At 44.6% G+C, this 27,336-nt stretch overlaps 5 protein-coding genes across 5 annotated transcripts; 2 read left to right on the top strand and 3 right to left on the bottom strand.

Annotated features, from left to right (window-relative positions):
* Nucleotides 1-2,934: 2,934 nt before the first annotated feature.
* On the bottom strand, nt 2,935-3,187 carry PHALS_10279 (uncharacterized protein; the record flags this gene model as incomplete). The annotated part of the gene is made up of 2 exons (XM_024725674.1): nt 2,935-3,042; nt 3,119-3,187. The coding sequence occupies 2 exons, from the start codon at nt 3,185-3,187 to the stop codon at nt 2,935-2,937; spliced, it is 177 nt and encodes a 58-aa protein (XP_024576427.1).
* A 1,281-nt stretch (nt 3,188-4,468) lies between these two features.
* On the top strand, nt 4,469-9,331 carry PHALS_10278 (amino acid auxin permease family; the record flags this gene model as incomplete). The annotated part of the gene is made up of 7 exons (XM_024725673.1): nt 4,469-5,976; nt 6,716-7,116; nt 7,189-7,274; nt 7,339-7,529; nt 7,601-8,386; nt 8,440-8,511; nt 8,575-9,331. The coding sequence occupies 7 exons, from the start codon at nt 4,469-4,471 to the stop codon at nt 9,329-9,331; spliced, it is 3,801 nt and encodes a 1,266-aa protein (XP_024576426.1).
* Nucleotides 9,332-9,769: 438 nt separating this feature from the next.
* Nucleotides 9,770-11,224, bottom strand: PHALS_10277 (amino acid auxin permease family; the record flags this gene model as incomplete). The annotated part of the gene is made up of 1 exon (XM_024725672.1): nt 9,770-11,224. One exon carries the CDS (start codon nt 11,222-11,224, stop codon nt 9,770-9,772), a length of 1,455 nt encoding a protein of 484 aa, XP_024576425.1.
* A 304-nt stretch (nt 11,225-11,528) lies between these two features.
* Nucleotides 11,529-13,025, bottom strand: PHALS_10276 (amino acid auxin permease family; the record flags this gene model as incomplete). The annotated part of the gene is made up of 1 exon (XM_024725671.1): nt 11,529-13,025. The coding sequence occupies one exon, from the start codon at nt 13,023-13,025 to the stop codon at nt 11,529-11,531; it is 1,497 nt and encodes a 498-aa protein (XP_024576424.1).
* A 2,592-nt stretch (nt 13,026-15,617) lies between these two features.
* PHALS_10275 (Cytoplasmic dynein intermediate chain) lies at nt 15,618-17,771 on the top strand (the record flags this gene model as incomplete). Its single annotated transcript, XM_024725669.1, has 3 exons — nt 15,618-16,801; nt 16,867-17,626; nt 17,685-17,771. The coding sequence occupies 3 exons, from the start codon at nt 15,618-15,620 to the stop codon at nt 17,769-17,771; spliced, it is 2,031 nt and encodes a 676-aa protein (XP_024576423.1).
* Between the last annotated feature and the right edge of the window lie 9,565 nt (nt 17,772-27,336).

The raw sequence follows: 27,336 nt of genomic DNA, 5'->3' as shown, positions 1-27,336 counted from the left end.
GTGGACGCTTTTGATCGGAAAGATCAGGACGTCCCGCGTCATCAGACGCTCCGCGCTTTCCGGCAATAGTCAGGGAAATAGACGGGCCATGAGCTCAAGCAGTGACACTGAGCTCTTGCGGTCGCAGACACAGAGATCGCGGGGGCATTAGGGATTGTTAACCCACACGACGCAGGGCGACAATCCGAAAGAAGTCAGCGGCGTGCCTTGAGTTTGGCAAACTCAATTCGGAGGTGTCGCTCCACACGCACGTCCGCTTCCTTATGGATCGACTGTAGGTTATGCAGTGAGGAAAGTTTTCGGTGCCGTTGCACTCATCTCTCAAAGAGCACTTCGTAATTTGTAGTGTTTTCGCCAGGGGCGAGCACTACAGGTATTGCCCGCATCACGGGTACACGAGAGCCACCTCTAACGTCTAACGGAATTTCTGGTGGGACCAAGAAACGAGCTCGAAGAACTTTCCGTGTGGCAAGTTCATCTTCCGTTTTGGCCGGGACCTCGATGATGTGGACGCGTATCGATCTAGTTACAGCACCCTTCGCTTTCACAGGGGGATCCGCAGGGCGGAAGCCATATTCCACACGAGGGTCATGACCGACCGTGTATGGGCGCGCTTTAAAGCCGCCTTAGGGGCAACTTCAAGCTGCCGCCTCTGTTCCCGTCGAGGTCATTTGTGATTACACCGCGATTCTTAGCTGACGAGAAGTCAAGGAACGGACATGGGGTCCGCAAGGCAAGAGAAGGGATCGTATCACGCTGCTGGTGCAGCTCGCATTCCTTGTCATCCCAAGCGGGAAAAGAGGTGTCACACTCATAGCCGACCACATCCTCAACGAGACCACTCGGTACTTAAAGCGTGCGCGGAGCGCGACGTTTGTGCTCATCGAGCCTAGGATATACATCCCCCGGTGCCGCGGACGCACTGTCCGACATCGCATTACGTGCGGGGGACAAAGTTGGGCTCTGCCCGTGCTCGCTGTTAGAACCAGCGAGACTTGTGTCGTGGACTCAGGGCTCATTGAGCAAGGAAGATCCAACAAATTGAGTTGCAGTGTATAACGGACACGCGAGCCTCGTCGAGGCAATAATCCTGTAAATGTTCTCAATCTTAATGGGAAAGGGTGTAACGGGTTTACACGAACCCTAATAACAGGGGTGTGTGTCACACGAGATGTGCATGGCGTGACTGCACCCAAACAAGAATACGGTACGGGGTTAGGTAGCCAGTAGTTATGCATGTATTTAGACTTTACTGTATATATTTAGTATTTACGACTATCTAAACTTTTAAAATTAGGATAATAAATATTTTTTTTTGAATTTAAACCGAAGAGTCTGTTAGCCTTGGGAAATAATTACTCTTGGAGTAAGCGGATTGCGATCCGCTAACTCATACTTGGTTCTTGTAAAGAACGAAAGGTCGGTGACCTAAAGTACGCTTCCTCAAGCGCTTAGCTATGGCAGCCCCGCTGCAGTCCCAGTGCTTCGGTACCGTAGAGCAGTGTATTGTGTGCGTACCTCATAATATTGTGCGAACCCACAAATATGTGGACCTCAGTCAGGCTCAAAGATACTTCATTTCTCGTAAATTATGCACAGAGCGGACGACCAACAAGCACCCACTGTGCTTATAATATCGTCTTTCACTTGCATCACGCAGTACCCGCTTCTACGAGCCTCAGCCGTATCGAAAGTTCTGCTTCAATGGCTTAGACAACGACGTCATCCTTGCGGCCGATTCTCGGAAAGAAAGTTGAGGGATTTATGTCAATGGACAAAATTGACCCGCCGAGTTCCTCCCTGCACCTTCCTCACAAAAAGACATACACTCACTAATTGATAGAAAACTCGTCGCTCCATCCCCCCCTCTGCAGGTGGCGCGTGTTCCGCGCAGCTTTCTAAGAAATAAGAGTTTAGATACCCCTCCGCATCTTTAATCTGACTTTGGGTATGTCAGTATTGAGCTTGACCAAGCCCATCATGGCAAGATGGCTCGTCAACATGCGCAAGAATTGCAACTACATTAGCTAAGATTATCACGTCGTGATTATGATTAAATTCACCCACATTTGCTCCACGATCGCTTCCAGTCCCCATGTCTTCACTTTCTAGGTGTCTATAACAACAGCAATCAGATAAAATTCATACCCTCTGTTAAGACCAGCTGAACTAAAGCAGAAATACGGAGAGCATCGCAATCAACTGCACACCGATTGAGGAAGGAATGTCGTCGACAGACTGCAGCAGGGCTGCCGTAGTTCTTTCGCTTAGAAAAAGCTTGGTTAAGGTCGGTGACATTCGTTCTATACTTAGAGTAGCGTATCGCAATCCGCTTACTCCAAGATTAACCACAGCCCTAATTAACCCACGGCAAATAATCTCTTCTGTCTAGAATGTAAATCGTATATCTTGATTTCATTTGCGGCAAAGCCGCCTATATCTAATTCTACAGATTTTCAGCATTAATCTAATCAAAATGCATACCTACTGACAGTCCAACCACGTACTGACTTCTTCTTAAGGTGTAGCCACGCCATTGTGTGATTACACCGTCTTGTGTAAACCAGACCCTTGTATGGTCACACCATCTTGTGTGACCCACCCTTCATATTAGAGTACGGTTAACCTTGAAGCACGTGGGACGAGGCCAGGCCCATATGTTAGTAGAAAGAACGTTGCGCTGGGTGATCCCTGCCATTTCTCCCGAGAAGGTCAAGACGAAGAGTGTGCCGAGTCAGAAACAATAACTGCGTCAACGAAGTCTTGTTTACGTGGAACCTCAAGTTTGAGTCTTTTTTTTGAGGTGAGGATATCCCTCCCACTTCACTATAAACCGGGCACAGCACAAGTAAGCTCACGGACCACGATCGCTCGCATGAATATTATTGCTTTTCTTCTTGTTCCTCGAGCTATGCCGGCCGATGACGACTCGTTCTACGGCTGGTTCTCATGAGCTTCCTCGGGTATAGTTGCTGCCGACGAAGAGGAAACGAAAGTAATAAGATTCGTAGCACTTCTTTGAAATTTGCTTTGGATATGATACTACTTTCGCGACAAAGAAAACAAGTATGTATTTTGAGATTTTTTTTCAAAACAAAAAAAATCTCAAAATACATACTTGTTTTCTAATCATCATTCCAAATTTATCAAGCAGGTTTAAATGTGATTTCAATGAGACAGTCTGCATTACACGTTTGCATTTCGCCAACGATACGCAAAGTACATCGTCTTTATCAAGTTGAAATTGTGAGGCAAAGAAGGTAGTCTAACAAAGCCGCTAGGTCATTTAATCATCCTATCCTTTTCAATTTCAGATTTCAGGTTTGATTGTTGAAATTGATAAATTTCAATCGGTATGTATTTATTTCGGGAGACAAAAAATTAAAAATAGAGATACCAGGTGTATATGACATGTATACATCTTGCAAATGGTTACACCATTTGTAGGCTAAGAATCAACATTTGCAGCAGCATATAGCGAACATTCAAGAAGCGTAATCTATAATATTGTCTGCAAATTATTCTCATGAAAGAGATTATAAACATGCTTTTCATGGCAATTTCCACAAGACATCACGATGTTTTCTGCGCACTTGATGTATTCTTACACTGTTGTTGACATCACAAATATGTAAATAAACATACATATAGTTTTGGTAGGTATTTTAATTCTTCAAATATCTGGTAGATTTTTTTATTCTGAATAAGAATCTACTTGTCTCAAACTTTGATAGACTATGCACAAGTATCTGGTAAATTTTTTATTTTTCTGTTTATCTGGTAGATTTTTTTATTCTGCCAATTAATCTACTTGTCTCAAACTTCGATAGATTATGCACAAGTACAAATAAAAGTGAATCACTTTTAACAACATTAATTTGAAGGCTAGTTTTGATTCTCATTAGACAATCCCACGCCTTACCTTTTCTAAACAGTTTGCAAATCAAATTCTTATTTCGCGGGGCTCTGTCAGCTCAAATTTGAAGTTTCCGCCAAAGCAGCACCTGCATTTTCATCAAAGCGCCATTAATCTGTAGAGATACTGTATCCATGGTATATTTAATATACGAAGAATTTAATGCCATCTTAAAGGCTTTCAGTTTGTAGAAAGCATATAATTTTTGCAGTAAAAGGCGTGCAACGGTGCTACACGAGCAAAGCATCTTTGATAAATTAAGCTTCGGGCCGGACGCGCGTCACCTCCACCTCCGATGCTTATGAAGTTGACTGACATGAGATAATTCCAGCTTCTAAAAATTGATCATTTTTAGAAACACCCATTTCTCCTTTTTTCAAATGGGTGTTTCTAAGAATCCATGGCATTGGGTGATAAGTCAGTGAGACAGAAGTGACAGTATGTTTCCGTAGTTACATAGGCCAGTGAGAGTCCGGCTCTTACTCAAGTTCGCTTCGAAAGCCAATCAAGTTGACAAGTGCCACGATCATTATTTTTTGTCGTCATTCTTCAATGACTTCATCCACGAAAGCAGCTTTCTTCACGCTTGAAGATGCAAAAATAAGTTTTACACTCATCTGTTGTATCTGTGGTATCGGCACACTTGCTATGCCTTCCAACTTTGCACGAGCTGGACCCATATGTGGTACGCTCGCCATGCTCTTTATGGCTTTTGCTAACATCTATGCAACTGTAGCGCTGTCACGTGTCATTCTTGTGGCACCACCATCCGTCAAGACATACAGTGATGTGGGTGACTGGGTGTTTGGCAAAACTGGACGTTACCTCGTCAACATATCTCAATTGCTCGTTTGTCTCCTGCTGCCATGTGCGTTTCTGGTCCTTGGTAGTACATTGCTCGATGTATTGTTCCCACATGCATTTAGCCAGATTTTCTGGATCATTTTTATGGCTATTACAGCGATACCTGCTTGTTTGATTCCAACGTTAAAAGCTGCAGCAGCGGTCGCTTTTATTGGTTGTATGGGTACAATTATTGCTGATATTGCTGGCGTGAGTATCCTCGTATGGAATATGCGAGGTCACCCGGCCGCTCCTGCTCCTGATATTTCATTCCATCAAGTTTTGACTGCATTCGGGAACTTGTCGCTTGCTTATGGTGTCGCTGTTTTGATCCCTGACTTGCAGCGCCAGCACTCGCAACCAAAACGAATGCCTCGCGTGATTGTTGTGAGTCTTACAATTGGGTCGCTCTTTTTCTTGGGTGTAGCTATCGCTGGTTATGTGGCTGGAGGTTGTCAACTCTCTGCAAATTTGCTCTTTTCTATCGTCAATATTGCCAGTCCGTCGTTGCCTTCAGCTCTTGGTTTCATCGCAGATCATGGCGCCGTTACTATTGCGTATCTCTTTATGCATTTACATGTGGTAATTGTTCTATCAACAGTACTACACCCACCATTCTACATGGCGGAGCGCTTCCTTCTTGGAATGCATAAAGAGCAAGGAGCTATACACACAAAAGGTGAAGGGGAATGGGAGCAATCGTCGCTGGAGAATCCTTTCACTAGCGAAAATCCGGTCACTAGCGTCAACGAACAAGCAACAAGAGATTTGGAGTCGAACGCACTACTGATTGCAGCCAAGAAAGAGCTCAGAGAGAAGGAGCATGATGATGCTCAATTGTTAAATTACACTGGCTCAAACAATGTCCTTCGTTACGTGACTCTGCGTCTTGTGATCATGGGAATTCTCGTAGTGGTTGCTATTGGTTTTCGCTCACACTTTCTGGACCTCGTGGATTTTACAGGTGCATCTGCTATTACCGTGTGCTGTTTGGTACTACCACTTGCATTCTATCTCAAAGTATTCTGGCACGAGTTATCTTTATGTGAATGCATTCTGGCGGTTGTGGTCATTGTCGTATGTACCGTCGTAGGTTGCTACGTCATGATTGATGCTGGCAAGAATTTGTTTGATCCAGACGTAAACAATCTTAAATTTCCATACTGTGCAGAAGAGTATCAATCGGACCCGTACTACGTGCGAGACACGACAACTACGTAAATAAAATAATCGAAGAATTCATTACAGTTGACTTGGTGCCTTTTTAGATCTGTTCAAGGCGTGAATGGATTACGCATCCTTACAACAATAATTTGTATTTATTGCTTGCGCTGACGACCAGATTTTGAGATTCTTTAGTCATCACACGCGTCCGGAAGGATTGTGCTGAATCAATCGTTGCGCCATAGCTCAACAGTTATAAAAAAGCGCTACTCAATACTTCAAAAACTGACTGCTATCTTCAGACTTACTGCTGTCTGACCGCTAAAAGTCATTGCTGACTTGGCTACTCACGTCAAACTATTAAACATACGCAATAATACCGTCAAATACACGAGCGCCGACAGCGACTCTCAATAGTCAGCACAGTCTGATAGGATCCTGCAATAGCAACAAAGATACAGCATGTGTGGGATCCAATGGTCTAGAGTCAAATAATTTGATTCTCGTTAATTTGTTCTTCCCAGTAATGCTGACATAGCAATTGTCGCGCTAGCGATCAGCTGCGAGTGTCCAGCTTGTGGCTGTTTGTTTCGCCATAGCACCCCCCGTCACAAAAATGTCACGCTGTTTCCAGCTTGCAAATGGGAAAACCTAAGACCTGGTAGTCATAGAAAGGTAGAGAAGTTTAGAACTCCACTTTCACCAGCGTTGGCATATCTTTTAATAAATTTCAAGAAATGCCGTTTCACGACCCGCTTAGTACAAAGTACTCGATACTTTGGCTTTTAGTAGGATGGCACCGTTTTTCTCCCGCGGATGGAAAGTAGATCAAGGTCCTTCAATTCCATTCAAGCACGACTTGACGCGAAATCCAGTGAAAACTGAAATTGGTTGCGAATCATGGTGGACAGGGAGGCAGCGCCGTTTTTCCGCTATTGGCTGGCGCTACGTCGTTCTGATGATTATTATCTTTTCGCTATCAAGTGCATGGGGATTGCTTTCAATTGTCTTGAATCTTGCGCCTGGTGCAAGTGCGAATTACATTTTACAGGCAGAAAGCTTGGATCACGGACATTTTTGGCAATCTCGAAAGACACGATTTTCCATCCAAGCAACAGCCATAGCCTTACAAGCTGTAGTCGTCATAGTGTATTGGCATCTACTATATTTGCTACTTCTTCAGCCACAGCATCGTAATGGCTTAACGTTGAGACGGCAGAGAGTGAGAAATTTGGATTACAAGCATATAACTCTCTTTACTTTAGGTAAAAAATTGCGAGGAATGCTGTGGAAGGTGCTGCAGTTTTTTTGCGGCGTAAGTTTAGGTGATGGCACGTATCGTAAAGTGTGGGTAAGGAACAGACAAAGCGTACAATGAATAGCTGATCATTATACTAATCGAGTTTAATTCTTAGAATGTTTTTATGGAGATTCCTGAAGTGCTTTTGCAAATACTAACACTGCGGGAGCATATGGCACAAGGATTAGATCCGTCGCTTCTTTATGTTTACGCTTCTCTCATGGCTTTAAACGCATTTGTTGTCTTTATTTTAATGCAATTTCGATGGAGTGAAGCAGTATATCATCACACACTGAAAGATTCCATGTGCGTCTGATTAATCAATTAGAGATTAATTTGCTTGATAAGCAAACTCTGATCCCATTTCTTTCACACAGACTCGATGCAGTGTGCGCCGTATTCTTTCCTGCCCTCATCTTGTCTTACTCCTTTTTCGTATTTCAAGATGAGCTCAAATTGGTGAGAATTCGTCAGCAATACTTTCCTCCTCATATTTTTGAGCGCAAAGCTCGAAACTATGTCAGCGCAATAAAGCTCAATCAGTTTAGTACAAATTTTGAGAGCCTTTTGATTCGTAGCGAATGGGACATCGTCATAAAATTGAGTTTCAGCTTGCTTGCTTGTCTGCGATGGACCAGGATTACTTTTGTTCTTCTTGAAAAAGATCAACTTTTCAGCTATGTCTCTGCTAAGGTTGCAGCAAATGATCTCACCGGGGTTTCAAAAGAAAGTGGAAACTGCGTGACACCTTTGGATGCTAGAAGTTCCATTGTTCGAAATTTCAGTTCAAAACATACATTTTCGAAGCCAGAGCGTCAAATACTCCGAAGTGTTGTCGGTCTTCTGTTTGTTGTGTATGGGTTCGGTTGTATCGCGTACACTATTTGCGCCGTGCGTCAGTCACGCACCTCATGCTCCTCATATCCACAGTGCGTTCAGTTTAGCTTTCAGTATTTTTTTGATCAAACCAGCGAGAAATGTCATTGTCTCGCTTACGTCGATCGGGATCTCACACCTGCAGGCTTTGAAACATTCGCGGATATCACAGAGACGTTGGCTGAATTGTCCGGTGCTGGTAAACTTCAAAGTATACAAGTGGTAAATCGCAATATTAATGGATCGCTTCCAGATGAGCTAGCAACATGTCACGATCTTCGACATCTGTACGTATCGTCTAGTCTTCACATTGGGGCTAATGCTGACGTATATCCCAAAGGATCTTAATTCACACAGGCGTCAACAAATTCCCTTCATGGTCATCAACTTCGTTTTCCAGGCTCGAATATCTGTAAGTCAGTGTATGTAGATGTAGTGTACAAATTGATCTCAAATCATGTTGTTGATGTGTTAGCCACATTGAGGGTGACTCGTCCGAGCTCAATCTCATCGAATTACCAATCGATTTTTTTCATTTAATGACACATCTCCACACGTTGTACCTCTCAAATCACGCTAATTTATCGAATCTTCCCGCAATACTTGGACTCGAGTCTCTCGAAAGTGTTTATTTTGGCTACCTCGACTCACTTCCAAGTCTTCCTTTGATGGAAAACCTTCAAGCACTACAGGTTTTGGCATTACAAGGACTCTATCGGATTCGTACCCTTCCAGACATTGAGCAATTCCAAGATACTTTAGAGATGTTGTTTGTTCAAGATTCTGCAGTCTGTTGCGATGGATATTTAAATGGAGGTAGGTGCAATACGACATTCAAAAGCTGTTGCGAGAATCCCCGTAGCAAAGATTCTCAATCTTTGCCTTCACTTTGTCTATCTATGCCTGCTGAAGAAGCACTTTTGCCGTCATCCACGACGCTTTCCGTCATCAGTCGATTTGCTTCGAATGTATCAAACTTCTGTGATCCGACTCAAGCGATATGTCCACACACTCGTTTGGAAAAGCATATGCGAACGTTCATGGATGTTTGTGCTGGTGTGCTCTACCGCAGATGCACATCTGATGATAAAGGCATTGGCATTTGCTTTAACGAGGATATGGGGCGTATACAGTGCATCTACTCTCAAGCAACTATTGAAATGCGAAAGGCAGAAATAGAAGCTGGATGCAGTTGTGACCAAGTTGAAGAAGAGTGGCTTGGCTGTAGATGAGACTTTGGTCATGATGTTTTTAACTCTATATGTCTCGAAGTGTTGCGCAAACCGCCTGTGTTTCTAGCAGTATTGATCTACAGAACTATCAATTTACTTAATGGACAAACCCTAACAGAGTGAGACTTTATCAGTAAGGTAATCGGCGAAGCAATGCATACATTATGTATGTTCAAGGAATCCTTCCTTACATGTCGCTTAAATGACCCAGTTGGACATAATGAAAGCACATTATTTTAGCGAAAAAGATGGGTTCATAAAAAACCCAAATCTATGTTTACTACCCTAAACACGGATTAGACGCCTTTTGACAGGCGTCTAATTAATGGCCACGCGCTCGACTTTGAGGCGTCAAAACATACTGTACATGCGATCAGTCAAATGTGTCTCACAAAAACAAGTCATCATGTTGAAGTTACTAATTATCAACTAACTTTCTTAACTCGAGGTAGAATCTCGAATGTAGTATGGGTCCGCCTGATACGCGTCAGAGCAGTATGGGAACGTCGTCGTATTCGTTTCGGGGGTAAATAGGTTCATGGCGGCATAGATCATAACGTATATGCCGAGAATTGAGCACACAACAGTGATGAGTATACAGCCAGTGCGTTCGAGCATCGAAAGCTTGTTCCAAAAGACTTTGAGGTAGAACAGCAGAGGGAGTACGATACTACCAACAGTTACAGCTGAGGCACCTGTAAAGTCAACAAGGTCAAGAAATTTTCCGCGGAGGAAAATCGACGCTACAACAAGCAGCGTGAGGATAATCAGACGAAGAAGGATGTACCGAATGGTATTGATCTTGCCACGGTACTCAGCTGATTCGTCCTCGTACTTGATCGCCACTTGAGGCGAAATCGAGGCAGCAAAATTACTGTCAGAATTTGACGCATTTGCTAGAGATGAGGGCTTCTCACGCATGTCAATTCCTTGCTCTTCATCAAGCACAGATTGATCTTTGTGCATACCCAATATAAATCGCTCGGCCATGTAGAATGCCGGCATGATAATTGTCGAAAATGCTATGACAATATGGATGTGCATGAACATATATGCCATAATAACTGCACCACGATTCGGAATAAAACCCAGCGCCGACGTAGCATACGGGTCCGACGCATTAACAATTGAAAACAGAAGGTTACCCGAGAGTTGACACCCACCAGCAGCGTACCCGGCGATAGCAATGGCTAAGAAAAAGACCGTACCAGTAGTCATGCTGATGAAAATTATGCGTGGCATTCGTTCTGGCTGGGGATGTTGCCGTTGGAGATCCGGTAGTACCACCGCGGCCCCGTAGGATAGAGCGAGGTTGCCGAAAGCCATGAGCACTTGGTGGAACGATATGTTAGGCTCTGGAATCGACGGATGGCCTTGCATTTCCCATTCTAAAATCATGACTCCAACGACATCTGCTGTGATTGTGCCAATGCATCCAACGAGCGCAATGGAGGCGGCTTCTTTTAAAGTGGGAATCATACACACTGGAATGACTGTAATCGCCATAAATATCATCCAAAAAATCTGACTGAATGCGTTTGGGAACAAGACATCGAGAAGGATACTTCCGAGTACTAAAAACGCACACGGTAGAAGTAGACAGACAAGCATCTGGGATATCATGACAGCGTAGCGACCTGTGGAGCCCAAGACCCAAGCACCGACATCAGTAAATGTTTTGACGGATGATGGAGCTGTGTAGATGACCTTAGATAAAGCAATCGTAGCGTAGATGTTTACAAATGCCATGAGTAAAAGTGCTATTGTGCCATGTATTGGTCCCGCTCGCGCGTAATTGGATGGCATCGAAAGGGATCCGATTCCACAGAAACAACAGAAGATATTAAAACCGATTTTAGCATCTTCGATCGTAAGGAACGGCGTTTGTGCCATCCCGATCTTGAAAGGGGGAGATGATATATTAAAGAGTGTAGACCATCGCAGACGGGATCAGTAAATTTTGTTGGCTGTTGGTGAAGTGCAAGTGGAGCAGATCGTCCACTGTTACAGTACGCTGCAAACCATCCAGTCCAAGAGATGTGGACCGTACCTATTCATCAGGATCAGAGCCGTCCCTCTCACAAGGAATTTCATTTTGACATGGGTCCAAAAGTGATTGCGTAAATCTGATAATAAACGAGAGATATAAATGTACTTTATTTAGTTAGTTCTACAAGATGCACTAATCGGGTAGTTTTTACAATCGAATGGACGAGTCTCGAACGTAGTATGGCTCCATCTGATTCTCGACTGGGCAGTATGGAAATGTAGCAGTCTCAGTAATTGGGTCAAAGAGACATTTTCCGGCAATAATCATGACGTAGCAACCGACAACACAGCAAATGAGGAGAATCGCGACGGCTATGACACGCTCGTACCCAGGTAGTTCATTCCAGAAAACCTTGAGATAAAAACACAGAGGTAGAGCGAGACAGCAGATTGTGATAGCTGAAGCACCTGTAAAGTCCACAAGATGAAAAAAATTGTTGCGAAGACTGATAGACACTGCCACTAGCGTTGCAATGATGCACAGACGTAACGTCACGTAACGAAGGATGGTACTTGTACCTCGATACGCTGAGACTTCCTGCAAAACATAATCTTCCCGTTGGTGTTCAGCCATCAGTGTAAAGCTCGGGGTACTTAAATCACTAAGCTTAAAGTCACCCTCAAGATCGGCTGTGGCTTGGCCACGGGTACTTGATTTTCTTTCATATTCTTTTTCTGAGCTGATAAGCGAAACCGTTTTGTGCATCCCAAGAAGAACTCGTTCTGCCATGTAGAACGACGGGTAAATAATCGTTGAAAAGGCTATGACAACGTGAATTTGCATGGATATATACGCCAAGATCACAGCACCGTGATGAGGGATGAAACCTAAAGCTGAAGGCGACGTTGGATCTGATATATTTACAATCGAAACCAAGAGATTCATGGATAATTGACACCCACCAGCATCGTATCCAACGATGGCTACAATTAAAAAAAAGATTGAGCCCGTTATCAAACTGACGAGAATTATTCGATTCATGCGAGAGGGATCTGAGTGCTGACGCTGTATGTCGGGTACAATAATGGACGCACCGTACGCCAGCGCCAGATTCCCAAATGTTGTAAGTACTTGATGCAGCGTTATATTTGGTGCCGGGACAGATGGATGACCGCGCATTTCCCACTCCAAAATTCCAACTCCAACCACAACAGCGACAAATGTACAAAGACATCCAACAAACGCTACAAGACTTGCTTCTTTCAATGTCGGTATTAAACACGAGGGAATTACTGTGATAGCCATAAAGATGATCCAAAAGCTTTGACTAAAAGTATCCGGGAAAAGAACGTTCAATATTGTACTCCCGAGCACCAAAAACGTACAAGGTACAAGCAAACAAACAAGTAATTGGGATACAATCACGACATAGCGTCCAGGTCTGCCAAAGACCCAGTCACCAACGTCTGTGAATGTTCGGACAGATACCGGCGCAACGAGCATCACTCGGGATAAAGCGATCGTTGCGTAGATATTAGCAAACGCCATGAGAAGCATGGCAAATGTGCCATATACAGGTCCCGCACGAGCAAAGTTTGACGGCATGGAGAGCGTTCCGATACCAAAGAAGCTGCAAATCATAGTGAAGATGGCATTCACATCTTCCATGGTTAAAAACGCCTTCCGCTGAGCTTGAAGCACCATGATATACTTTTGAGACAATACAAATATATTTGTGGGAGAGTTTGATTATGGCCGGTTGTAGAGATCTCGTGCGGTGCAGCTCAAATCGACGGATGGAGTTGCATGGTATTTGGCGACATCCGGTGAGCGCAGCATCTAGCAAAGCCATGTATACAATTTAGCACATGGTGAAATCATTGGTCAATTTAACGCAGATCCAGATGAGAAATTCCATATGGGTATGAAGCTGTATAGCTAAATTATTCTTTTTGATAAATCAAAGGAAGACTTGTCCATATCGATTTCCAAGAAGCACATGTCTTGAGAAATAAGAATTTGAAAAGTAAATTTTTTACTTATAGAAGTCTGCAAAGCAATTTGAATGTATGAATATGCAACACGATAAAAATTCCACGCGATGTTGAAGTTTGGTAGAGACGTTCAGTGCAGAACTTAAAAGGATTGAGTCACTTAGGTCCAGAGGTGATGTGACGAAATGAGGATGATCTGATTTATCGATAGATATGTTTGTACCTTCAAGATAGTTATTGGTGACTAAAGATTTTAACGTCAGATATCAAGTAAGGCGACATTACGCAAGCAGTGACTCTGCAGAACGAGTGGTTCGTTGTATGCTTCATATATTTTCTAGAAACGCTTTTTGAGCTGTTTCGAAACTTAGCGTGATGACGCTCATTTGACCACGGCTGTTAAACTAGTCAGATAAGATGCGGAGCCTTAAGCAAAATCTGCTACAGAACTATTATCTTCTTCAACGGTACAGAGAAAAGTGTTAGGTCAAAAAGAATACTGATAGAGCTTTGATAACCCCGCGCGAAAATCACAAGTACTTCGTCAACATTTAAACGATATCTAGCAGCATTGACAATGCTGCTGCGAAGAATCTTAAAATGTTGATATTTAAGTGCGATGCTTATCACGATGTTTGAGAAGCTGCTCATGCCACCACGTACTACAAACAGAGCGACGTTACTTCTCAAATCCGGGTCAGCTTCCTAGATTCGTTGCAAAAGTACAATGGTTATTCCATTTTACCTAATACGCAAACACCTAATATTGTTCTGGTTAACCAAGTCGCAAGTCATATTTTAGACTTGAGACGAATCAAATTTTGTGACAATAGTTCCATGTGTGCGTACACAACAATACTCATATAATCAAGAATGCAAAAAAAATTTCGTGTAATCATATCACAAAGTTGCTATTGAAACGTTATGTTATCTGTTTCGTGCGTCATAGAGATCACGGTTTCAAGATCGTCGCTGAAATCATGTTTTCTGCTATCTTGATTGAGTAGACGAGGAGTTTCAATATGAGCCTCACTGCTCATATCAGGAACGTCGTATGGTGCATTTACATTGCTTTGTGTTGACTCGACTTCATTCTGCTTCTTGGTCTTGTAACAGCTGAATGAATTTCCCATAACCTCTGCGGTATAATGCACTGGATATGAAGGGTGAAATTAAAAAGTGATCAAGGAAAGAATCTTGACCGGACCATCAATCGGATCGATATCGTAACACATCAACTGAGACGACCAGAGAATGACAATTTAAGTCAATTCATAGCGAAGAAGCGATTGTAGCCACAACACATTCTTTTGCTCTGGACGATTCGAAGTGACTCGTAAATTTCTTCGCGAAGACATCTTAGCGAATAAACGATCCATTGCTGTCGAAACAAAATACACGGCTCGGTTACACTTAAACAGCCTAATTGACTCTCGTTGACATCAACTTTTCTTTCTGCCGTTTCATATGTGATTCCATTAGGATCAATCATTAGATTTGACATCCAGAACACCCAATATTTCCTGTGGTGGTGTGATTACAATCTGACTCCAAGCTCACCCGAAATGGTGTAGCCTCGCTTCGTCGAGGTAACCTTCTTCTTAGCTTCATATCCCGAATCAACAAGCACGTCGCCTCAGATGAATCCGCCGCTTCTCAGCAGATCCAATAATTGCCGGCTCTTGGGTTAAAAACATACTGGGTTGAATTCAACCGTGTTCGCCACTACAAACTGGGCGTTTTGAGAGGCTTAACGCTTCTTCTCAACAACTAACCTTCTCTCTCCATTCCAATCGTCGACCTTTGATATTCACGTCGATTTTCTTCATGTAAGCTCCTTACTCAAAGTTTTTCACCTTTCGCAAAGCAAAGGTTTGCGTTTTTTAGCTCCACAATCCCTCAATCACTTTGGAAAGTCTTTTTGACACATGAATTTGATCCTGCTCTATGCTGCTTTTTTTGTGAGTCCTTGCGCTTCATAGCTAGCTATGTGCTTTTGACAGACATTTCGATGAGAATTGGGTGGATACCGTCTAGGATTATTAAAGAGCTGAGCGTGATCGAGCTCTTATGCCTTGTCGTTTGCATAGAACGAGTCTAAGCAAGCACAAATGATGTGAAGGGATCGAAGCTGACTTTAACTAAAGACCAAACACTGTGCTCTTTGTCGAAAAGTTTCTTCAATGCCTTAAGATCAGATTTTTGATCGACTAGGTGTGCAGTTCATGTTTCTTACATTAAATAGGAGAAATTAGTGATTAGGTCCCATATTCAATATCTGAGGGGGGCATACTTAAGTAAAATGGATTCTGTCCGTGCCAAGCACGCGGCGGAGCTGGAGGCTAAACGTAAAAAGCTAGAGGAGATTCGCAAGCGTAAAGCCGCAGTACGTGCTGCTGAGGAGTCATCTACAGCGTCTGAGAGCGTGAATGAAGCTATTGGCCAGCAGGAAAACAAATTTGACGATTTTATTCAAAATATCCTCAAGACGTCAGACAAGGAGGAGCGGACCAAAGACGAGGACACGAAGGGTAACAATGACAATGCATTGACTCACACTCTTTCATTAGCGGAAAAGCTTTCGTCTTTGTCTACGATTAATAGTGTGGCTGAGATGCATATCCAGCCGACGCTAGTTGAGATGTATGCGAAACACACACAGACGGACATAACGCTCGAGAACGAAATTATTACACAAGGAGATAACGTTGATATAGAATCAAACAATACAAAGATTCCGACGTCACCAAAGCGTGTGGATAATGTGGATGGATTGTCTTCTTCAGGGAATCGCGATGTGATGGAAATGGAAACATCCACAAGCACCGAAACGACCACGTTGACAGAAGAGGAAAAAAGTCTATTGATGCAGTCTGATGCTATGGAGGCCTTTTTGCTTAAGTCTTCGAGAGTGATTGAGCGTGCTTTAAATACGTCTACGAAATTTGATATTATGGTTGATTACGGTGCAGACGTGGACCTTGATAGTGCCGTAGAAGAAGCCACCGAATCCTTGAAGCAGCAGTACGTCTTTACGGACCCTCAGTGGTCAAAACATCGTGCAGTTACTGATATCGACGTCTCTCCGTTCTATCCGGAGCTGATACTCGTGTCGTACTCTGCCCGAAATTTCCTAGAGGATGCAGACAAAGATGATAGCGATACGGCCCATTGGGACACGATAGGAAAGTCTGCTATGGCTGCGCTTACTCAAGTGGCGTCAACCACAGATGGTGTTGTACTTTTGTGGTCTACAACCTTGCCGACCCGACCTGAGTATCGATTCACATGTCACTCGCAGGTTACTAGCGCGTGTTTTAATCCATTTGATAGTCACATTATCATTGGAGGTACTTATTCAGGTCAAGTTGTGGTCTGGGATACTCGTGCGATGAATGCTCCTGTTCAAAAGACAGCATTATCAGCATTCAGCCACACACATCCGATCTACGCGATGGCTGTTGCAGGTACCAAAACGTCGTATACGTAAGTGCAGCGTTTTAATAATCTGGTTTCTTCCTGTGACGCTAACTTGATATTTATTATGATAGGCTTATCTCTGCAAGTACGGACGGCCGGGTGTGTGTATGGGATCTTGATCACCTGCAAAAGCCTCTGGACATGCTGGATTTACGTATTGCTCTTTCAATCGTATCCAATTACTCGTCCATCAATTCGTCGGACAAGAAAATGGAAGCCTCAGTGACATCGTTTGCAGTTTTAGGCAAAGAGATTAAAGAGTTATTTGTCGGTACCGAAAGGGGTAAGTTATACTCGACAAAAGTGGATCAATCAAAAAAGAAGAGTGGCGTAAGTGATGACAGCACTAGCTTAGAGATTGACAAGAAGAACAGAAGCAGTTTACTTGGTAGTAGTACGGGTGACCTCGTCCGTGAAGTGATTGTCGAGGCCGTATCCAAAGAAGCGTCTCATTTTGGACCAGTTACAGCGATGCATTTTAACCCGTTGTTGCCAATGCATCGTGATAGTCTGTTGCTTACGTGCTCATTAGATTCGTCAGTTATGCTCTGGAGTCTCGAGCGTCCAGACATTCCAGTGCTTTCGTTTGAGCCCTCAAGTGAATACGTTAACGATGTGCGATGGTCCCCAATTCACCCAGCACTCTTTGCGGTAGCTGACAGTAGCGGTACAGCGAGTTTCTGGAATATTTTGAAGGATGTTGAAGTTGCTGTAATCTCGGAGAAGATTAGTGAGAAAGCTCTAAACAAGATTCGATGGAGCCCTGACGGCAAGAGTGTGATAACTGGAGATGCCATGGGCAAATCTTACATTTACGAAGTGCCGTCCGATGTAAGTCCAAACGTGCAAACTGATGTAAAGTGTATTTATTAATATTTGTGCTGTGTAGATTGCACTTGCTGCACCTGACGATTTGTCGCTTCTCGAGAGTAAAGTGGCAGCTCTTCTCGCTGCTACAGCACTAATAAAATCTTGAACTCTTTTGTCGATCGTAGTAAACGCGTAGTGTACGCGTGGAGGCAAAACCAAAGTCTATCAGCTTGCTAATCTAAATGCACAGGCATGCCTTTCCAATCCATACGGGGTAGATCACCTAACTGCACTACGTTAGTAGACTCTTGATGTACGACAACATTTTTGTTTTGCCCTTGTTTCCAGCGGAAACACTTGCTCATTGTAATACTGCAACACGACTGACCGGCTTATCAAAAAAATTGTTGAAAGGCTTCGACGTTTCCTCGCTCTCTTGCCTTTACAACAGCATACGATTGTCGATATCTGTCGTTCTCTGATTGTCGATATCTGATCACCTTCCTCACACACACTCATTAGTTGAGATGATCTTCATCACACAAGCTGGCGACAATTGATAATCTACTCCCAAGTACAAGCGCCATTAATTTAGTGAGATATCTTGTGCTCCATGCCATCTTTCCCACGCGGAACTCTAAACAAAAGTGCCGTCATCCAACTCATTCGCGCGTTGATTACTATATTACAAGAAAAAGGCTGATGGCCATATGATAAATTTGACGTTAGAATCTTTAGCATTGATTATCTTTCTAGATAGACTTGTCGTCTCGACATCTACATACAGAAAGAAAAGTGTATGTGTCCACCTGCAGTCCACCTGAAAAATTAAAATGATTTTTGCTTTATCGATTCTTCACAAAGCAGATCATCATACGCAAGACTTTATAGTCAACACTTCAAGGCAAGACATAGCCCAGCTAGTTGGATGTAAATGAAGTTGACTTGAGTCGGGACTGGTGCGAGATGTGCAGTCATGATACTACGGTCAAGCTTATAGTTTAAGGTGCAAGCTACCTGCACGGTAATGAACTTGAAAGTCGTTACATTCGCAAGCATCCAAATTCAATACACCAGAACTCAACGTCTGATTCCATTTTTCTTTCTATGATCTCCACTTTCTTCCCTTCACACCGTTTTAACGTTTAATGTTGCAACTTCACAATTGATCAGGGACTCAGTACTCGCATTCATAAGAGTACTGGCCATTCCGTCAAGCATCATCTCATCTCTTTCATTTGCACATCTAAGCATTGGCGTTAAGCGTAGAGCTTGTTCACGAATTCCTTTCGTCGAGCACTTAAAATTCGAGGCGGTCTCAAGGACAGTACGACTGATGTTTCGAGGATTGCTCGCGACGTCCCCATCAGAAAATACGGCACCATTTCGATGACGCTGAAGAATATGTATGGTCGCTCAGAAAAGATTTGATTAACAGATGCTTGATAGATTCTACATCGGAGGTACAACAACGTTTTATAAATGAACTGCACTCAAACGGTTCTTCCCTTTTACATCATGTGGAAATGATTGTATTGGTGCGGCTAGAAGCTGCATTAGCATTTCATTCTTTCAGAGATATATGTTAAGAAAAGAAGCGGCATCAGCAGATTCACGCAAGGATCATGAACAAATCGTCCTATAGTCTCTTCTACATTGGTTTTGATCGATGACAAGTTTACCGTGAACCGAAGGTTTTGAATTTTTATAAAGCTGATTGTTAAGGCGCTTTATATTTGGTGTGTTGGTGGCCAGATCGTTGAGATTTTTTATCTGTAAGACGACGGAGAGTCGGACGAAAGCTACATAGCAAAGATTAATGACATCGCGACGAGCTACATGATACTAGCCACCTCAGAAGAGAATAGACACACTGCTTGGTGAGCGCTATGTCCTGCTACCCCAGCATGTATAAGTACCCTAACCGCACGTGGCGAGACTTTGACCAGCCTACTGGTTCCGGCGGAGTCTCGGGTTCTTCGTGTGGACGCCATTTATGCAATACCGATAGCAAGCGCAGAAATGCCGGCATTGTGTTTTTACGGACTGTCTGAAAAAGATTGTACTGTCAGGGATACAGTGACCAGTTAGAATTCAGCTAAGCTGTTCCTTAGCAAAGTTTTCGCCAGCATTGCTAGTCGATATTCATTTATCATATAAAAATTCGAGTTTTACAGCAGAGTTAGGCTAACATTGTTCGAGGCGCTCGGCACCAGATCGGGTATAATAACCGCCGACTGCTCGCAATCGATGACCAGACAGAACGCGTTAATCGCGCTTTTGAGGGTATCTTTCAACAAACTTTCCCAATAGACCACGTGTGCTGAATGTGTTGCTCCCATTCCATAAGCTTGCATCTAAATAACGCAGTACACGGTTCTACAGGATTTATCCCATTTTTACACAAATTTTTTGCGAGAACCACAGGTGCCTTTGACACCATCACGATGTGGGTATAGTCCGAAGGAAGAGGGTTAGTCGAAAGAAATTGACTTTATGATATACGATTCGTAGCCAATCAGTGACTTTCTCAATAAAATCGAGAGCCATGTGCAGGGTGCGCGACGCTATGGCTGAGAGCCAGTACTGACTAACGCAACAGAGGTAGACGAGACACACTATGAAGTGGCTAGTTCTTCATCTAGCGACAACCCATGGTCAACCATTTGGTCTATAAGCCTTAAATGTGGTCACGTTACATCGGATCGGCCGCAGTCATAGCAAAACGATAATTAATTATGCTTTTCACATCCTGAAGAGTCGTTTGTTTACTTCAGCAAGTGTTTGCGCAAGACCCTGCTACCTGTCCTCGAAGACTTGCAGCTCCGACTGGCATTACGTCTTCTGCCAGTCCGCTCGCAATACTGGTTTTTAAAGGCGTCAAAACTCAGGCATTCGCAAATATATTCTCGGTGGGTGAAAGAAATATCATATAGACTGAGCAGCCTTGGTCTCCGACTACACCCTTCCATCGCACCTCTGGTGGCTCGTTCTTGTGCTTGTGACTCCGTTATTTGTTGCGCTACCAACATGGCTCGACACTACTTTGGCCGACAAGATGCGCGTAAGCGACGACTGAAAAGCTTTCGAAGATGTTGTCGGCAATGTGCAGCACGTAATGTGCGCGGAAACACCTCACATTCTTTGGTTCGACCGCAATCAGCGCTTCTTTCACGAAAGGCAATCGACTCCTGCTGCATTAGCCTTTAGAGTAATCTTCGCAACATTCAGTGCACACATCTGGTCCTTCAAGCTGCGACTGTAAGACCAAGAAGCCAAGGTCAAGCTACTGCACACAATCAAAGCCATAGAGGCACATACAACGTTTGGCTACTTTGTAGTCCGCCGGCAGGGTCACATTGATCTTCGGTCTGATTTAAAGCAAATGTACACCGATCGAGAATATCAGGGTAGCGATATGCTATGTGAGCATTTTTCCAGTCGACAGCCGCCATACATTTTCTCTCATCACTTTAACATTCTCGCACCAAGCAACCCTGAGGACCTAATATGACCCTGCAGCATTAATATTCCACCGCTGCCACAATGGTAGGGTTCAAACTGTCTCTGCCGGCTCGCAACCACACTCACTTTTTCGGACTGACATGCTTTCGGCTGCACCCGAGAGGTAGACAAAGAGGCATGTGTCGTGCGGGCGAGGGTGGCAAGAGCTGGGTAGAGGCAGACACGGATTGACTCACTGACCGGTGATGAGGTGACTGACGTCACTTTTGCTTTTGGTTGTGCAGGTCATTGTCCCTCCTACCTCTTAATACAGCGACAACGCGGCTGGTTGGGACAATGACGACCTACACAGCTGTGACAGCCATGGAGAGCATGCTGCTGTTTCTTATTCTAAGCAGTAGGGCAACAACGGTCCGCCGCTATACGATCCGGAAGCGCACCACCGAATGACTCGACACATCGCGCCCAATCGAGGAGTCCGACGAGAGCGATCCAGCGTGAAGGTTAAAGAGATCGATTGCATCGACAATCGACGCATGGTTTCGGGTGGTCTCGAGTACCATGTGACATGAATCGACGGGTCTGCCCCGATCTGGATACCCCGAGATCAGTTAATCGAAGATGGCAATGTCAACCGGATCGAGGTTCTCGACTCGCATCACAACCGCTACCCTGGATAGGAGATTACTTACCAAGCGACAGTCAGCCGCAAAGCCCACGCATACACAGCCATCGCCGATAACGTAGACTTTGCTGACAGCGCTCGATCTTCTCGAATACCACGAGCAGAACGCCATGTCCCAGCGATTTGGTTCAAGTACTGTGAAGATGCGCTGTCTGTGAATGTTAAGCTACAGGACGGGTTTCACAAGACCAGTGAAATCATGAGATACTGCGCCAAGGGTATCATCAAGAGCGGCGTTGAGATCACCTAAATAAGTTGCGTGTAAACATTATGACGGATATGGTGCTGGTCGCATGGCCATAACGAGACGCGTCCAGCCCAATGAAGATAGAGTATGCGCGCCTGTACCAGGTGTATATATCGTGAGTGGATAGATACAAGCGCAACATGAAGGCACATTTCTTTGCGACGATAGTGACGGAGGACGAATATATCATCGTATGCTAGGATGGCGTCGATTCCGGCATAGATGACCGACCACCTTCGTATGCGCACGATCAAGTTCATCTGCAAAGTAGAAGTGTGAAAGGTACATATTGATGCATCGAAGCTCTGCACACTTTAAGCTTCTGAGTCAGTTTCAAAATTTTCTCCTCAAAATTTGCATTTAAGTATTGGACTTAATCCCTCCATTTTCAAAATCAAAAATGGCTCGGCGGTTTGAAAGGATGGCTCCAATCTGTTCAGTGAGGGTGAGATACTCGTAGTGGTCGAAATCATGAAGCGGTTTTTGGTGTTTGGGGTTCAGCAAGCTCCCCCAAGGAGTTACACCCCCCAACAAATTTCTGATTTTTTGATGTCTTAAAATAGACCATGAGATTTTATTGTGCTTTGTCCATAACATCTTTCTCACATATATCTTTAGATTGTATATTAGAGTTGATACTGTATAGTGTGGGTAACAGAAGCTAGGTAAAGTAGAGGAGTCATCACGTCTGGAGGCTAAAATAAAGTCAGGCTTTATCTGCGCACCCAATCGCTATTTACCGCATTTTTGTTCTCACAATTATGATTGAAAGTGCTGAATTCACAAGCCATTCACATGCATTCCAGTTGTAAATTACTTACGTGATCGAGGTATGAAAATAATTTTTCTTCTCTTGTCGGAGTGACAACACTGCCAACAAGAGATTTGAGCCATTACGAAAAGGTCCAGATAATTTGTTGGTCAGTCAAAGTCGCGACATACACGACATTACAACCCACGGTATATAGCGCGAGACCAGTATTAAATTAGTGACCACTCGAGCTGCAATCAATTCTTCTATCACTGAGCTACTCGCGCGAGAGAGCGCACAAGGGCCGTGGAAGCTTGATGGGTACCAACTACCCAGATGAAGAGTCGGTGTTGCAGCTCCAAGTTTTTGAGCGAAGTGGTACTAGTAGCGCGAGGTTTATTTACTTGCTGCCGAACCTTTCCCATCGATTACCACCTGGAGAATCGACAGTGTTCTAATCGTCAACATAAAAAAGAACGGTCATTTGTTCATCGACAGCTTACAAAGTCTCAGTGAAAAATCCTAACAGCTATATTGATCAACCAATGCAAGGGAAAAGCATTGGGGTTCTTACGGTGCTTCGTTACGAATTTTCAGGCTTCGTCACAGCGGAAATGATCTTATGATGTCTATTCTTTGTCCATATATTGTTGTGAAGGTGATGTCCGAGAGTACTCTTATCTACATTTACAACGTGTATGCGCCAGTAGACGTGCGAGAAAGACAGGATTTTTCTAGACTGGAAACTAAGAAGTTTGGAAATTAGCCGGTGCACATCGTCTTGGGTGATATCAACACTCCTCTGGATCCAGTCATCTCCAGACTTGCGATATAGCCCTGATCGACCGGTCTTCTTAGTGTAGCTGGCAATACTGGGTGTAGTCGACGTGGATTCAATACGACACCAACCATATTCATCACGGACCCACTTCCTAGAAATTGCCGTTTGTACTATATCATGCTGTCAGAGGCGCTTTACGAACGCTTAAACGATTACTTCAGATATATCCTGCCAAACCGTGCCGGCGACCTCCTAGCTTACAATGTGAGCCTCAGGTCTGTATCACAGTTGTATGGCCAATGGAACTAGAAGCTTTTGTTCCTCTCCTCTCGATTACCCATTTGTGGTATCTACGACCGAGAAAGAAGCAGCGATGGTTTGCGATCAACTGCACACCAACTTAAACCGGGGGAAGAACTGGGATAGTGGAAGAAGAATATTAAACATCAAATCCAAGAGTTGGAAAAGAAGCATAAGATGCAAGACACACAAACCTCTAATGATGCCCGTGTCGCGCAGGATCAAACCGCTACTCGATACCGTGTGTCATCGAACGAAGGAGACCACGAGATCTTTGATACGATCATGAGAATATCCAAAGAGGCAGCCACGAGGGCGAGCCAATACACTCAAGATGCTGCTTCGACTTTCAAACGGTAAACAGAGAAATTCACCAAACACTTCTTTTGTCCATCTGATACAAGCTTGAGAAGGGTATCGACTAAGGAGGTGGTCAAACCGAGTGTAATGTCTCATCAAATCCCCAAGCGATATCGCCCCCACGTCTTAGAGGACTAGTGATTAGCGGTGGGAGATCCCGCCGATCCAACAGGTTGAGCTCCTTCACCTGACGAAGCCAAGCAGCGCAAACATTTCGACTCTATCGTGAAAGTAGCACCAGAGCTGGATAGAGACATTCTAAATGCCCCTCGTTACACCTATTGATCTTGCGAGTGCGATCAAACACGTAAATGCGGCTTCAAATCCTGGTATGGATGAATTGACTGCTAGCTTTTGCCGGGTGGCTTCAGACGTGTCTGACAAATGCTTGAATATCATCTTCCATGACTAGCTGCAACGCGGGATTCTGCTTCCCTCTCAGCGCAAGCCTGTGGTCGTCCTTCTCCTCAAGAAGAGGTCAAGAGCGCAACCCGACAACTACCGACCAATCGCACTGATCCCGGTAGATGTAAAATACTGTCTAAAGCGCTGACGTACCGACTCCAGCAAATCATCCCCAACTTGCTCCACCCCCATCGAAAAGAGTTCGTCACAACCGCTCGATTCATCACCATGCGCGATATCTAGCAGATTTGCAAGAGTTGGTGACAGGTCAAGACGAAGAGGATAACGCCCTACTCTTGGACTAAGGCTTTTGATGAAGTTAACTGGGTCTAAATGCTCCGTGCGTTCGAACGACTAGGTTATGGTTCTGAGATTGCGTTGTGGTTAAATTGCTGTACACGAATCAAAAGCCAACCTTGTAACATCCAGCTAGCATTGTATACGAAAAAAGGAGTGTAACAAGGAGATCCGCTCTTTGCAATTCTCCTTAATATTGATTCCTTCGGGAACCATTTGCGATCTTATTAAGAGTTCAGGGTGTGACTTAGTGAAGATCACACTTCCACTGGTGTCTTCTTTGCAGGCGACACGACTCTTATCGCGAGTATACAAGTTCACCTTGAGAGTACCATATGTGGTCTGGTGCACAACTTCAGCTTGCCCGCGTCGAATTTTATGGCGCTGACAAGAAACAAAATCTGTCATCAACTTTTTGGTGTGCATGAGCTTGCTCAAGCCGAGTTGGTAAAGTTTTTTATTTCGACTTCGGTCAGGCCCTAGTCAGCAATCACATCGTCAACTTTTCAATCAATTCTCTCAAGATGGCTTCAAGATGTGGTGCCGACGAGCAAGAACTTTTCGGGGTTGGCTAATGGTATGGTGTTGTCTCGCCTTTGGCACCGCCTGCAGCGAAGATACTGTAGCTCTTTGTTTAGAGGTAGCTAAGCTAAGGCCATCGACCTTACGTTCTATACCAGAATCAAAACGACGGTAGCGGATTGTGATCCGCTACCGTCTAGAGTACCCAAAACCTTTGCATATACACTATTTTGAGCAAATTGAAAGTGCGTTTATTTGTTTTATTCGCGGCATATCTACAATTTGAAGTTTCCTGATTAAACAGTGAAATCTGTTAATAAACATCACGACTGGCAGTTCCGCCTCGTAGTGGCTTCGTTCACGGTATAGCCACATCATTGTGCGATTTCACCAAGTTGTGTAATCCACACCTTTGTACGGTCACACCATCTTGTGTGACCCACCCCTGCATACCAAGGTACATGTAACCCCGTTACACTCACCAATCAAAAGTTTGAATACCCATAATTTACATTTTACTGTCGCCTCATAAGAGGCTCGTGTGTCTGAGACACTGTTACTAACTTTAAACAGTTCCTGCTCAATGAGCCCTGTGTATATGACACGAAAACACCCAGCCTAGCTGGTTTTGAGGGCACCCATGGACAGAGCCCTTCTTCATCTTCTGCACGCGGTGCATCTCTGGACAGTACGTCCGCGACTTCTCTGAAGAACATCCCAAGCCCTCGGCATCCTCGTGCCACACACTGCGCCCGCCAAGGGCGACGGAATTTCTCGTCGAGGAGTTGGGGTAGGCGACTACGAGTCGGATACTCCTTTCCCAGCATGGGGGACGAGTGCACCAACGGCGCGACGTGAGCCCTGCCCGAACCTTGCGGACACCGTGTCCATTTCCCGATCTCTCGACTTCCGGGGGGGGAAATGTATTATTACCGATCACCTTGACGAGGCACAAAAGCAGTAGCTAAAGACTGCCCATAGGACGGCTCTCATGGGCTCGTAAATACGTTTGGTCCTTAGATCCACGTGTGGAATACGGCCTCCGCTCAGCGGATCCCGCCACTGAAACGAATGACGCGATCACTCGATCATTAAAAGTCTACGTAGTCGAGCCACCGGTCACAAAACAAGTCGAGCTTTACTAGCAAAAAGCTCTACGAGCTCGCTTATTGGTGCCGCAAGAACTTCCAATGAAAAGATACCGCGCTCGCCTTTGAGCTCAAAAAGAAGGCGCGCCTGACCACGCTATGCGGACTATTTCTGTGGTGCTCGCCCCTGGCAAAACTGCTGCATGGGTGCAGCGGCCCCGGAAACTCTCCTCGCTGTCTCACTTACAGCGGAGCCACTAGGAAGTGGACATGCGTGTACAACGCCATCTTCGATTTGAGTTTGCCAGACTCAAGGCGCATCACCGACTTCTTGCGTACTGTCGCCCTGTGACACATGGAATAACCCATCACGCTCCCGCGAGCTCTGTGATTTCTCACGCGGGTGATCTTACGACCATAGCAGCTCAGGGCAATAGCTTGAGGCCAACTCATGGCCCTTCGGTTCCCCGGGCTACCGTCGAGAAGCGCGGAGCACATGACGACAAGGAGCGTCATGATCCTTCTGATCATATGCGTCCACGACGTCTGGGCAGTCTTGCCGAAGTGGCTCCTAAAACTCCCACGAGTTGTCGGAGTTTGGGTAAGTCCGCCACTGTACAAGACACTGGGCTCGACTCTGTCGACAACGTCGACCTCAAAGCGTTCCATGTGATAGTGGACGCTACCATTCTCTATGAGAAGATTCGGCGGCGGGTGATAATTTCCGGCGACTCGCGGTGCTCTTCGAGCTCTGGAGGACAAAGTTCGCCGTCATCGACCCTCTGCCGAGCATCACGTCAAAAGACAGAGACACATCGGTTTCGTCACCA

Source organism: Plasmopara halstedii (assembly GCF_900000015.1).
Source record: "Plasmopara halstedii genome assembly, contig: Scaffold_470, whole genome shotgun sequence".
Taxonomy (NCBI): Eukaryota; Oomycota; class Peronosporomycetes; order Peronosporales; family Peronosporaceae; genus Plasmopara; species Plasmopara halstedii.
The sequence above is the reverse complement of the archived record's forward strand: the minus strand, read 5'-3'. Positions and strand labels throughout refer to the sequence as shown.